Source organism: Lutzomyia longipalpis, chromosome 1, assembly GCF_024334085.1.
Source record: "Lutzomyia longipalpis isolate SR_M1_2022 chromosome 1, ASM2433408v1".
In the NCBI taxonomy this organism is placed as follows: Eukaryota; Metazoa; Arthropoda; class Insecta; order Diptera; family Psychodidae; genus Lutzomyia; species Lutzomyia longipalpis.
The window spans coordinates 14,906,778-14,921,660 of NC_074707.1; the positions used below are offsets into that span (position 1 = coordinate 14,906,778).

A 14,883-nucleotide genomic window follows, 5' to 3' on the forward strand; every position below is an offset into this window, starting at 1 on the left:
ATTCTCCTTGCGGAGGTGTGAGGTGAAACTTTTTGGGAAAAGTAGCACCGCGACAAAAGTGAATTTTGTGGTGAGAAAGCTCAAAGAGAGAGTTGAGCTTATTTATATATATATCTCATTCATCTTAAGACGCCCAAATAACTCTATTTATACAGAATTATCGCACAAAGCAAAGAAAAAGGGGTTTATTATTTAATTTGTCACCCAGACGTGAGTTACAGAGGAATATTTTATATATAATTTAAATGTGAAAGAGCACACTTCAGAAATCGGATAAGACGTCATGATTTCTTTATGTATGTACTTTTGGCAAATTAGACAACAAGGATTTACTTAAAATTAATTGATCAATACAGATTGCGGCACATGTCGTGACGTAATTTATCCTCGGTTAAAGTGTTCGTGTTGAGTAATCACGCACATTAGACACGATTTTCTAAACTAGGATGGTTTTGTTGAATTTTCATTGTACGTGAAATTGGCATTTTGATGATTTTATATTTGAACTTTCAGGTGAATATGAAATTTGAGGACCTTGAAAAGTATGTTAAAAATATCTCAATGTTAGTTTTGATTTTTACAATCATTTTAGCCTTCTTTAGTTGTTTAAAAAAAACAACTTGAAAGTCTTTAAAAACTCTTTCTCAAAAGTTAATAAAAATAATAAAGTTAAATACCTACATATTCTGGAAAACACTACATCACACCAATCATTACATTATGGCAACGACATTGATAGATGTTTGTGGTTTTGCTTGCATCGTACTGGTTGCATTTACTTCCAGGGTACAATAGCAGCATAATACATAATATGGAATATTGTTTTTGAAAGCAAAATAATGGTGATTGTTAACCGAATGCTTTGATGATGTGTAGTGTGTGTAGTGGTTGGCTCCTATGGTGCAGATACAATCCAATTAGTTTAATTAAAGATGGCATACATACAATACCAATGTTGAAACTTTCTCGGGCTTTTCACAATTAAAATTTTAACAACTTTATTGTTCATTCCATTTTCCATTTATTTTCCACTAATTTCATTACTTGAGTCTTACTTGATATGAGAAATACTCGTATGAAAGTCCTGAAACAATGTTCCCTCTCCCACTCTGTGTTAAAAATAAATTGATCTGATTTTTATCAGTTAAACAATGCTCATTTTTTCCAAGCTGGGTAAATGATGAAACATGCGGAATAAGAAGATTTTTTTCATGATGAAATTTTAATATTCTCTGAAGAGAGTTGTGGGTGAAGAATTATGGTTAGGTAGGTGACTCCTGTGTATGCTAGTTTATGCTATAGCATAAGATGATGTGTATAAGAGCTTCCATTAAGGGAAAGAAGAATTATACTAAAAATAAAACAGACCGAAATACTTACTGAAAGAATGAGGCAGAATACAAGTGGGTGGAAAATAGTTTTTCCTTTTGAACCAAGGAAAGACGTAAGGAAAGAGCAAATCTTACGACGTTCAAATGAATGCTGAGCTGTATTTTTCCTTCAAATTGCACAAGTGAGAATTAAGGACCTTTTAACAGATTAGCAACATTAATTTATAATCACTTCTTGCTGCCAAAGTGCACAGGAAGTCTTTTTTTATAGTTTCTTTTTCCTAGAAATGCTAATTTTAATCACTTAAATGGGATTTAAATATGTTGAGAGAATTTTTAAATAATAAATATAGCTTTTACGATTCCTGGAATCAGAGAAAGAAATAGCAAAAAAAATTCATCTTATGGAGACTTTGCAGAGTACATAAATTAATTTAAATTATAAATTCAATTTTTTAAAAATAATTTTTAAACAAGAGGATAAATAAATAAATTTATTTTCTCATTCAACAAATGATGAGAAAACATATTCGTCGACCCTTAGACCATGTCTCAACGAATGATTTGCCAAATATAGAGTAATTAATTGCGCAGATTCCCTAAAGGGCCTAATGTATTCATCAGTATATCATTTCTCTATCAGACGTTTCCAAATATTCCTCATGAATAAGATTAATTTATCTTTAATACTTTCTTTCTTTTCCTCGTCCAATGGTAAATAATATTTTCCCAAAATACTCTTTCTACGGACGAATGTTATTGATTGAATCACGTATTAGGAAGTTATATTATGTATAGGAAAGGAGGAGTATTTAATACTCAAAATGTATTCGACCTTTTCCCCAAATGTGTGTTAAAAGGTGAATGGTATAACTTTCAATTTGTACATCGACTAAAATCGTCATTCTCACAAAAGCTTCAAAAATTACCCAATCGGAAAATATTTATTAGGGGAGATTACCAACGTAACAGGGCATATGTACGTGGAATGAAACTAAATGCAAAAGTAAATGCCATTGTGCAATTACTCCATTGCAGATGGATTTGAATTGAGTCGTAAAATGGTCGTCCACTTAACTTGAAAACACACTGGGGTAACTTTACCTACATATAGGTACCATACCTAACAGAACTTGAAAATGCAATGAAGAAACTATTTCTGTAATTCTGGAATCGAAAATCATTTAACATACCTACATATGTTTTATATATGTACGCTACATATAGTTGCTGGTGTGAGCTTTTTGTAAGCTTTTCAATTGCGGAAAAGTTTTATGTGGTGTTTATTCACGGATAGTTGCCTCAGAATTACCCATTTTGGTTTAAAATAATTTTAATTTGTTTTTTATTGATTTTTTTCTCTTTATTTTAGATATTTTAATCCTTTCGTGCTTTTAATATGAATGCAAAAGAATTCCAAAATATATATCTATTAATTAATTTAAAATAGCGATAAATCGATGGGGATTTTCGCATCATTTCATACATAATTTTGTTTATTCAGCGTTATGAATTAAAACTGTTGAATGAGGCGTTCCGTTCAGTGATTCCCTTTGAGATTTTGGAATTAATTCAATTTTCACACTGTTTGCCACGTTTGCCAGGATCAGTAGTACTTGAGAGTAAATCTACTGTGGATTGTCATTAAAATTGATGTGGATTTGCATACCAGACATTTTAATGTGAGCCCAAAGGGTCACCATCTACGAAGGGACTTCCACACTGGGGGTGTTATACATAATTCTCAACAACAGAAACCCAAATCATTTCCTTATGCTTCGTTGTTTCATTTACGACGTTCTCCTATATATAACAGTATAGGTATAATACGTATAATACAGAAGCCAGTGTCAGTTATATATGCAAATTTTCCAGTAATGTTATAATATTCAGATATCATCTCCACCACTGTAGAGTCTAACCCCACGCTAAAATTGTCCTCTTAGTGTGTTTATGTACAAAATTTATCTCCTTAAATACTCGGTAAATAGACATACATTTACATACGTGTTTTGAAAAGCAAGTCTGGAAATGTATGATTTGCGAAAATTATTTCCTTTCTCATGCGTTCCATTAAATTATGAGCATCTTATGGGTGGAAAACTCATGCAATAATATTTTCACATGCTGCCTGGATATGAAATGCTATTCAAATGCCTTACGGAGTTTTAGGTTATTTCACTTTTGTAGGATTTAATTATGAAAGTACACACAATCCCATATGTTTTATTTTAGAATTATATATGGATGAGTGGTAAGAGTGGTAACATTCCTCTTTCTTAGAAAAAAAAGGTACCATCTACAAAGTTTTCTTCAACAGCATTTAGGGCTGGTTCGGGAAATTCAATTGAATTGAATACTAACTTCTTTCAAAATTCTTCTCAAGAACTTGTCGAACTTATCTCTGTTACATCTGGCGAAAGGAGAGAATTCTTAGGGAAATTCAACATTATTATATATAGAAATAAAAGATGTATTATAATTGAAATGAAGGAAAATGAAATTTTCCCAATGTAACATCGAGTTTCTCTACCTTTTTACAAATTGTGTGAATAAAACACGAAGTGACTTCATTCACAAGAAAAAGGAAGAAAAGAAAAGGGTGATCGAAGTAAAGACAATTTCTCTACGTTGCTTGAAAAGTTAGATATGTATAGAAAAATCCACGAAAGCTTTGTTATGCCATACAGCACATGAATCCAATAAAGATGCCGGAGATAAAAGCGATACCATTTTAGAAAGTCTACACCTGTTGGGGACCAAATGCCAAATTTCTGGCTTTGTCTGAATAAAATATATGTATGTGTGTGTACAGGTGTATAATAAAAGTAGTTGTGGGGGCGTTTGCGGGGGTGCTTCACGGTTGGGAACACATGGAAATTTTCAATAAAGCTTCATAGAATATTTCTTAGAAGACATTGTTTGAATCTTGTTCCTCTCGATAAAACAATTTTGAGTTGATTCTAGAGGTTCTTGATAAAAATTTCAAGTCACTTGGAAAAGCACCAAGTTTTTCTACACTCACACCATATAAGCTCTTCTCCCCTCTTATACATATGTATATTTTTTTCCTAGTTTTCTGTCTCTCACATACCAATAATAAAAAAGGATTATTTGCCAAATATACGTTTCTTGAGAAAAGGAAACCAGAAGCCTTTAGTCAGCCTCTAAATATATATTTGTTGGGGTTCAATGTCCAGGAAAAAGGGGTTGTCTGACTGGAGAAAAGAGACAAGTTCGCAATTTTTGCTAATTTTGCTGCCATGGAAAATTTTCGTGTAGGCTAAATCCTTCTGTGACAGACATTCACGTTTAAGCCCACCCTTTCAGAAAAGGCTCTCCAGATAGCAGTTTTGGTGACAATTTGCCACATTTGGTGCTCCCTTGTTCTCTAATGACGTCTCGTCATCTCGTTTTCTCTATAACCAAGTGGAGTTGTTAAACTACCATGGGGATTATTTTCAGTCTTACGCTTGTTAGGCGCACGTACCATTTTCCATCGTATATTTGAATTAAGATACACTGTGAGAGTGGAATTTTGAAGGAGAAAATGTGAATGGAAAAATGTGTTTAAGCATTTTAGGGTATTACTTTGGCAGAAGCTTTTTTTGTTGTTGCTACTTTTGTGGGCTGGACTGCATGTAAGTGTGTACACTGAAACGAGCTACGAAGTGATTTTCTTATTTTCTCTTCGGGACATCTTATTAGATTTTCCAATCGTTTATTTTTTCCTTTTTGAATCCCTTGTGAATTTGTTGAAGAAATATCCTTTTTTTGTACCTATGACATTTGCTAAAAATAACCCAAATCATTTTTGTTTTACATACAATATGTTAGAATAATTTTAGAAAGAAATAAATTTGAATTAATCGAATTAATATTGACTGGGAGTATTTTATTAAATCGTTTCAGGCAGACGCAAGAAAGAGGGAAAAGCGTGAATGGGAAATTTCGACATATTTTTAGTCAATTGATTTTTCAAGATTTACGTTTTTTCGCAGATTTCTTCTTCCTCATCAATTTCTTCCCTCAATCGACATAACGTATTCATCCTCGTCTCCCAAAGCGTGACACCGTGTGACAAAAGCTCTAAAATGGAATTGAAAGACACCACAATAGGACGCTTCGTGTCACGTTCCCTGAGATACAAGGTAATTTTGGGATTTTATTGGTTTGATTCGTTTGATTTCTCAAAAGAGGTTAGCATAGGAATGGTTTCGCAAATTATCACCAATCATTCAAAAAATTCTATATTCCACATAGTTGGGAGATGATAAAAATTCCTACCTTTTATTGCGAATATCTCTTTACGTGCTCCTAATGGGATATCCGCATAATTTCCCACCCATTGGAAAAATTTATTGAGAGTATTTGAAGTGGAAAGAGGAGATAATAGTGATGCAAAATCCTTTTGTGAAAAAAATGCAAATTTATATAAAATATTCGCTGATGAGGAAACGTGCTGATGTGACCTCTTCAGACACATGATACTGCGCCAGAAATTTCCTGGGAGAAGATTTTCGTCAAGTTTCTACGATGAGTTCCTTGTTGCCCTATATATAAAAATCACGAAGACATTATTCATTCATTTTTATTCACTTGAAGTTCATGAAAAGCTTTTCGTGGGAAGGAGAGAAAATTTTCATAAAGTTGACTTTGGCATGTGGGAAAAAAGGAAGATGGGAATTAGAGTTTTGGAAGGAAAGTTTGGTCAGAAGAATTGCTCAGGCCCACGGTAGACAGGAAGAATTATGTGCATGTGTCTCGTGGTGGTTAAAAAAAAACACCAAGAAAGAGAGAGGGAAAACTTTCACCAATTTACATTGTAAATCTAAAAGTTTGAGGTCATTCGTTGCTGCGTCAAAGCATTCCAACAATGAAATCCAACAAAATCCCCGGGAGTATATTTTGTTTTTCTTCCCTTCAAAACATCCTCCCCAACGAACGATTGCAACAGCTAGCAATATAAATTTGTGTTGTGGGGCGTTTAGGGGTGGATTGGCAAGGGAGCTTTCATTGGAACGGCATTCATCGATCTTCATGAATTTTTTCCTCCTTCATTCGTTCCGATATATGGTGTATACTCAGCTAACACGTGGCAATTTATATACATACATAGCATAGGGGGTGTATTCTGACGCGTGGTTTTATGTTAAGAAGAAAAATTCTCAGTAAATTGACAGATTTTTCTTCTTAAAACCTCCCACTGAATAAGAACATGTAGTGTGAGGGAGAAATTAAATGCAAATTCAATTTGAATTTTTCAAAAGACACTCTGTCAAAAAAAAAAACATATTTTTTATCCTCAAGTACCACAGCAATTTTGTAAAATGAATAAATACACGCTTTTCATGAAAGACGACAAAATATATAGCAGATACTACCCTAAAATAGCATCATTTTTCATTTCCTAATTGTTCATTAACATTATCTGTGAGCCCACTCTAAGTAGATTAGCACATACTTTTAATTCATCATCTATATTCGACTTTGATGCTGAAAGAAAATTCTCCGACGTTCTTTTCTTTTACAAATTGAGATAATTTGAAAAGAGATTTTCTCATTGATATTGTGGAGTTTTGAAAATAAAACTAACAAAATATGCTTTTGTTTGAAATGTTGAAATGAAAATCGAGGGCTGCATTGTAAAACCGGCTAAGTCGGTTCGGAGTTCATACCGACTTAGCCGGTTTTACAATGCAGCCCTCGAAATAGGAAAATTCATTTTTATATGTCGAGATAAAAAAAAAACTTTGTTGTTTCAATGAAAGAATCACGACAAAAAATAATCTGTATATTGTCTAAATCAATGCGGGTCAAAATTGGGCAAGAGACACTAAAAGGAAATCAATGATTGCATTGGGAAAATTTAATTTTGAGGACGTGCTCTCGGTTCGATTGATTCCCAAATTGATGAAGAAGAAAAGAAAGAAATAATTTAATATGTTCAATATGATATTCATTTTATGATTTATCCTGGTTTTTAATGTATAAAGCATAGCAATGAGCTGTCTCATCCATTAGAATATTCTGTAATAAATTAAAATGATAAAAAAAAATACAAATACAGCTTAAATTTTCCTATTTTACATAAATTCTTCAAAGGCAGGGGGATGCCCAACCCCGAGAAATCAGTACTTTTCGTGAGGCAGCAGGTTCTTCCGATCAAAAGAAGGGATCAGTTTGCACAATTCCACTTGCAATCGAAAGTACATTTAATTAGCTCTCGATTGATCCCTATCTCATCATCGAAATAACATAATTAATATAAAAAAAGTTAAAGTGTTTCTCGGGAATCGGTCGAGATTGATCGAGATTCGAGAATTCCTCATACATTTTGGTCAACAAAAAGTGACTTTTCTTCACAGAAAAAGAGGTTATACCATCCCCTTGTTCAAAGGATACTAAGGAGTATAGATACCACTAAAATATGAAAGGAAGTTACGACAAGTCATTCATCTATTGACCACATTCAACCTGTTATTTGTTAAGTTGAAAGAGCCTCACATTCGTACTGCTATATAATTTGGTATGTCCTACATGTATTCAAAGCCATGAAAAATGTGCTAAACCTTCAATAAATCAGTCATTTTAGGGAACATTTTGCTACAATCCGGATAGAAGTGTTAGTAAAAGGCATGATAGTCACATTTCTGAAATGTGGCAAATTTATTAAAGCGTGTTTGCCTTTACTTTGCCAGATATCATCGCAATAATGGGCCTTTCAAGGATTCATATCAGACCACATACGACACATTATAAAGAAATATTTCTCCACATAAGTGACACGTATAGTAAACACATGGACTCATATATACATACATAATATATTCTCTTCTTTTCTGTCATTATGTCATATATACAAATATTTCTTCAAGCCACAAGTACACCGTGACAGGACGATGGTAAATCACTATCTCTGCTCACCTTTTTTTATCACAACCATGCGCGTGGCTAATTAAAAATCATTTTCCTCACTTGAAAACATAAGTTTTTTGACTTGTAATTAAATGTCTTTGCTTATTGTGTTACATGCAGAAGATTTCTTTTATACGTGACTTAATGAGTTTTGGAGCTTCTCATTTCAGTTGCGTTGTTTTTGTTCGCATGAACGTGATCCAAATGAAAGGTAATCCTGGATATCTGTTACATTCATATGAGGTAAGGTGGAGAAGAAAACCTTGGCAATAAATACACGTAATAGAGGAATTTTTCTGGCGTCTGACATGGCTTGTTTTTGTGTGTGTCCATTCGATGACGAGTAAAATATATAAGGAATTCCGTTTCGGACATTTTCCTAATGCTCATTTACCAACATCGTAGCAAGTTGAAATTTATGTTTGAGGCCATGTTTATGGGTGAAAAGGTCAATCCTAAATTCATCAAGCATATCTTTTGATTCATCGATCCATATTCATTTCTGTAAATGGTTAACCAAACCAATTTGGATAAATGGAACCTTTAAAGCTCGGACAATTCTTTGAATTTCAAGTTTTTTTAAAGATTTTTTTAGGAAAAAAAAATTCTTTCAAAAACACACTGAAATCAGTACATACTTCACAGTGATTTTCTTTTTTTTGTACAGAAAAAGAACAACAATGAATAAATCATTGTATTAAAAGTTTAATATTAAAGGGTGCAGTCTATTGGAAACAAATTGAGGTTTCTGAAAAGTTAAATGCCCTAAGGGTTACGAAGAGCGAGAGGCAATCTCGGATATGGATACATAAATCACAATACATATTTTCCTATACTTGCAGAAAAATTCCCACTGCGAGGGTTATTTTTTGTCTGATTTGTAAACGATGTAAAATTTTATAGAACATGACATAAGATCTATAAAAAAAAGGGGCTAAGAAGTTGTACGTAAAATGGTAAAGTATTGCGGTCTTGCTCCGCATACAATTGCCGAACATTAATAATCCCCTCCACATCCATGGGATACATCTTGTGTGATGCTTAAGGAAATGTTGACAGATATTTTGTGGATTAGCAATAGACTAATGCCTACATTTACCATATGAGATTTACTGTAATATATACACACAATATAATTTATTGGAATAAGCTTTACTATATACATAATACATATTTATTATGAAATAAAGCTCCAAATCCTTTTATGTCGACAGTCCCAAGAAATTTAATTAAAATAGTAATGAAATATATTTTGCGTCATAGCATATACCCATCTCTCTCTTTACTTCAATCTCCCTTCCAGCTACACTTTTCACATCCTCCCCTGTGAGCACGTCTATTATGTCAACATTTGCGCCTTGCTCGTGATTAAATAAATCACCTCTGTTTAAACAGCGTTCGATTTGTTGGCCAAGAGACATAGAATGAGAGATATATTCGGTTCGTGTTTCACATGAAAATATCCATACAAACAATCTGCAGCCAACATTGAATTAAAGATCAATTACGTGAAATTACCTTTACAACATTTTATTAATTTTCTTTTGAAGTCTCCTCCAAAAGGAGCTTATATTGAAATTGTTACTAAACTCTTTTATTACAGGTACCTATATATAGTATATTGTACATACAGTATAGTAAATAAGGTATATCTATATATACTTGAATATACTGAGAAAAGTGAGAAGGAGGTATGTAAATTAATTTAATTAAATGAGTTTATTTTATAATATGCATACCTATGTATTTTCTGAAGAATTATATTACATTCAAATCTTAATTAGCATTATTTTCGCCACAATTGGAATGTTTATTCATACGGTTCAGAAGTTTTGTTACTCATAATAAAAATTATTGTAGTTTTATACGTTGTTTTACTCGCAATTTCCATAATTTTAATAAAGTAATATGTAATAGTAAATTTTACTGAAATTAATTAATTAAGCATTTCAAGTTTAAAACCATAATTACACCGTAAATTAATGTAAATTCTATTGTAATTTCATGTCTATTTGTAGGTGAATTGTATTGCTATGACATTCACAAAAATGCTATTTGAAAAGCTTCCTGGAATTTCTTTAACACCTGCAATGAGAATTCATTATTATGTTTGTTGCAATTTTCCTTTCTGTGCATCCAGTCTTTTGCTTGTGGTGTATACTTTAGTTTGCCACTCTAATTCCCTTCAGCAGAAAACAGGGTGGGTTTTATCTGCATTGGCTTAAACCGGAGTCCTGACAGATACAACACACGGGTTATATATTGCAAAACATTAATGAAGTCCTGCGTCATGCACAAAAGGTGGCAAAAGAGATTACGCCTGAGAATGTAAGCCAATTAAATTACGTACCATAAATTCTAAATCTACACGCCTTTTGTGTGACACTGAAATGGGCCGATTCCCAACACCGGGATAAAGCCGTGGAGTACACGTCAAAATAAATTGTTTTGTCTGAAAACGACTGATGCCCTTTGTATGTGTCATCCATTGTTAAAGCATTTTTCTTTGCGCCAATTTAAGTTCAACAAAAGCACAATGCGGGGAGAAAATGACACCGCGTGAGGGTAGAGAATTTGGAAATGGCTCAACTTTTTTTCAGATGTTTTCATAAATGAATGAATACTCACAGGCGTGAAAATAATGGTGAAGATTATATACGCTTTGTAAGTTTATTGGAGAGGAGCTTTTCTCGGAAATTCGGGATAATTTTTTTCTTATGGCCCCACGGGAAAAGTAAGATAAACAACTTTTTTACGAATTGCTATCAAAACTTTCACTTGTTTGTCTGCCACGAGACATGGATTAGGGATGTTGCGCCAAACAGATTTGAAGATTGAATTTTCAGTGTGGGATGTTCACACGATGACACACACACATTGATTTAGACCTGAATAAAAGTTTTCATCGTGGTTTAATAAAAAGTTAAGTTATATACAAATTGATAGAATTTTTTTTTAATCAATTCAGATTTTCAGTTTGAGAAAACTATGAGCTACTTGTTACACTCTTCGTGGAATCAACGTCCTGAATTCTTTAAGCTTGCTTTAAGTGCTTTACCATGACTTTTCTATGGAAAATTTTCCGCTCTAAAACTCTGTCTAAGAGAATTTTATGTTTTCTTCATGGGAAAATGAATCATTTAAGTTCATTTTCTAAGCATTTGGGGTCATAATTTTCAGACTCGCATTGGGTATGTGTACTTCGTAAAGTTTTTCTTTAGGGGTAAAGGAGTTCAATAAATCAACAAGAAAAAGCTCGTGCTTGAATTTGTTTAAAATATAAAATGATGTTAAATATGCAAAAATGAGTAAAATTTTAATTTTCCTCTTTATTTACTTTATCCTGTGGAAGAGTCTTGAAAAAAGTCTCGGAAGGAAGGAAGGAAGCAACTTGTGGTTGCTTATAATTCAACTCATGACAGAATAGGGTAAAAGTGTACAAAATTGTCCGAATTCATTATCCCGTATCGCTGTTCTTACATCCATTTATAGTAATTATGTCCTTAAAAAACACAAAAATTGAGCAAAATGGGGGGTAGAATTATAATTAAACTCTCATTCTCAGAAAATATGGGATGGGGGTTATATCGCCGATTTTCATGACCTTACAGCAAGATCGTAACGATAATTCTGACCATAGTCGTTAAAAGAAGAATACAGAACAAATGTTACATGCAATGAATGCCCCACTGATACGTTAATCTAACCACTCAAAGACTCCTCTGTGTTTTAATGGCCCCCACCAGAACAGGTATAACACAATGAATGAAACCGACACCCCTGAAGAATTTTTATCCTTCCCCAGAGGTTTTCACGTGTACTCCACAGGGAGTTTCTTTTCAGTCTATCATTATAGGATTTTATGTGGCTGTGGTAAGGAAAATCCATTTCTCCATTCATGCACACTGCATGACCTTTTCTTCACAAAATCTTTTGCCCTACAAATTACATATTTTTCCCTTTGAACGTGAGAAAAATTGTGGTCTCTCTATTGAATATTATAAATAGAAGGTGGTTGGTGTGACCTCCGAAATTTCATTCAAAATCCATTGTTAAAAGTAAATAAATAATCTGTATCGAATTTGCAAAGTAATGCGGTATAAAACGTTTTTTTTGCTAAAACAGGAAATCAGGGGGTTTCCTGTGACAAACACAAAAAAAAAAAAGAATAATGAAAAGCTCTGAAAGCTCTTGTAAAATTCAACATAAAGAACGTAATTCCCCGGCGGAAAACCTAATTAGTGTCTCAAGAAATTTTACAAGTTGAAGAACGCTACTTAAGTAGCGTCAGTATAGCGTCCATCTCTCACACTCATACTTTGAAATTTATTTTTGCACATTTCATAATAATTTCATAATAGTGCCATAATTGAGCTTAATATTCATTCATTATTTTGATGAATTGCTTTTTAACTATGTATATCACATTTTTTTTATTTCTGATTGCTCATAAAATTTTCCATGGAGGGTTTTTGCCCGGTTCTTGTAGTACCATTTGTGACACGTCAAACTCAAAATAAATTGATTTATGACATTGTAAAGTATGGGTTTTCAGTTTAAAAGCAAAAAATAGTTTTGCGGAAAATTATAATATATCCCAAAATGCAGTGTTTGACAAAGAAGGAGATTCATGATCTAAATTGTAGGTCGATGGGGGTTTTAACATGATAGATTAGTTTGTAATGATTCAACCTAAAATCAATAAATCTTTGTAATACAGTTTCAAGTTACGAAAATGTTCTGTTCTTCTCTTTATAATGGAACTTATGTAACTTTAAAAGGGATTATAATGACGGTAGTGACAATAAAGTAGCTTTTGAGTGGATCATTGAGTGAAGATTTTCGCTTTTCCTTGACATTTATCTCTGCTTTAACTAGTGTTTGATTAAGAATTTTTCTAAAGACATTTTTTTTATGTAAACGAGAAGACTTTTTAGACAATTGATTTTTCTTAAATTCACAAAAAATAAAATTTTTAAATTGTAAAGTTAAAAATATTTTTAAAAAAGTTAAGCGTTAATTAACTATTCATTGTGATACAGTATGATCTATTGTATAATTACCAATCCTCCCAAAAATATGTTTTCTTATAGGAACATAGTCTTTTCCTGCTCAATTTATTGAGGTGTGATATGTAACGTAGAAATATGAGAAGATTCTTATTTATTTAATTCAAATTCGCTTGTGTGAGTAACGTAGATGTTTGTTGTATGCTGAAGCTTAATAATAAACTTTCAAGTCCTTGTGAAGCTCTCTTCCCAGAAAGTACATCCAACCAATTTAAGTATTAAAATTAATCCCAAGAGTTTCAGCTTTTAAGGTTGAATTTATAATAACCTTTATTAATTGCCCAATAGGAGTGTATTAATTTTGGATGTAACCTCTATTAGTTTGTAAAGAAAATGACACTTATGGAGCTTTTCATATGAAGAAAATGAGATAAAAAAGAAAATATTTCTCACATTTACAGTCATAAACAATAGGTTTCAAATTAAATGCTTACCGTGTACATTTCAAATCAAATGAATCGAGATTGTTTGAAGTTTAAATTGAATTCACAGAAACTGTCCGAAAAACAAACAGAATTTTTTGGGAATGACGTGCTTCTGATTAAATTACAAACAAATTACACGAGTTCATGATATTGGAACTTATTATATATTGAGTTACCTCTTTGTGCACTCATTTATTTATCCACAAATTCTAACAAATTCAATTGGGAGGAATTTTTCCCAACTGTTTCACAGATAGTGAGCACTCGTGATTAAATTATGAGCCCAATTGATTGAGGGTGATGTTGAGAGTCAAAGGGAAGACATACAATTAAATTAATACCCCTTGGTGGGTTGCCTCATAATATCACAATTGTTTCTTCAACACCTTAATTAAGAATGTATTTGATTGTTACGCGTCTGTGAGAATGGCGTTTAAATAGACAAACATTTCGCCACATTTAGCATTCCCGTCCTCATACAGAATTAATTAATCAACAATACATTTTCATTTGGAAGACAACCATGGCATATTGATGGTAAAATCAATGCTGTAAGTGATGAGGGAATCATTTCAGTTGTGGTAAGATATTATATATAAGTTAAGTATATGTATGAACGTACATAGATACAAGAGTATAGATATGAAGTAAAAGGAAACTTTCAACCTTCAAACAAGCACAGAGAAATCTAAATAACATCCCCCGGTATTATTAAATCAATTCCATTTGAATGTGGAAAATTTATTTACCTGAATTTTGGTTGTTGATTGTGTTCGCTTTTGATGAATAATTGTTATTAATTGAGTTGAAAAAATTTGCAGCACCCGTCCTCCTTAGAATCCAAAACATTTTTCTATTTCACTGCCTCGCGGTTTACCTTCGTTGGATCAATTTCAAATATTAGGGGTATCGGCACCTTAATTTTACAAAAATAAAATTCAATTGGTTTATTCTTTTTACGCTTCTCCCATTTCACCAATTTCCACCGTGGAAAGTGAGTGCAAAAATTTTTACGGAAGAAAGGTAAATTTCCGTTTTGCACGGTATAAAGTAAATGTTCTCGTCGATGTCGGTAAAAGCGACTGTGTGCTCCGCTCTGCAGCGAGGGTGGCCTGCTCGTCAGGCGGTTCGTCTGAAACT

At 32.8% G+C, this 14,883-nt stretch overlaps 1 protein-coding gene across 2 annotated transcripts in view; it reads right to left on the reverse strand.

The window, feature by feature from the left end:
* The window catches only part of LOC129792709 (uncharacterized), a 34,569-nt gene extending 19,686 nt beyond the window's left edge, over nucleotides 1-14,883 (reverse strand). For both annotated transcript variants that reach the window (XR_008750838.1, XM_055832040.1), the window contains exon 1: nucleotides 14,493-14,883. Coding sequence is in view for 1 of the 2 variants with exons in the window: in XM_055832040.1 (XP_055688015.1) it covers nucleotides 14,493-14,592 (100 nt within the window). In the remaining variant the exon portion in view is untranslated. The remainder of the gene's footprint in view (nucleotides 1-14,492) is intronic.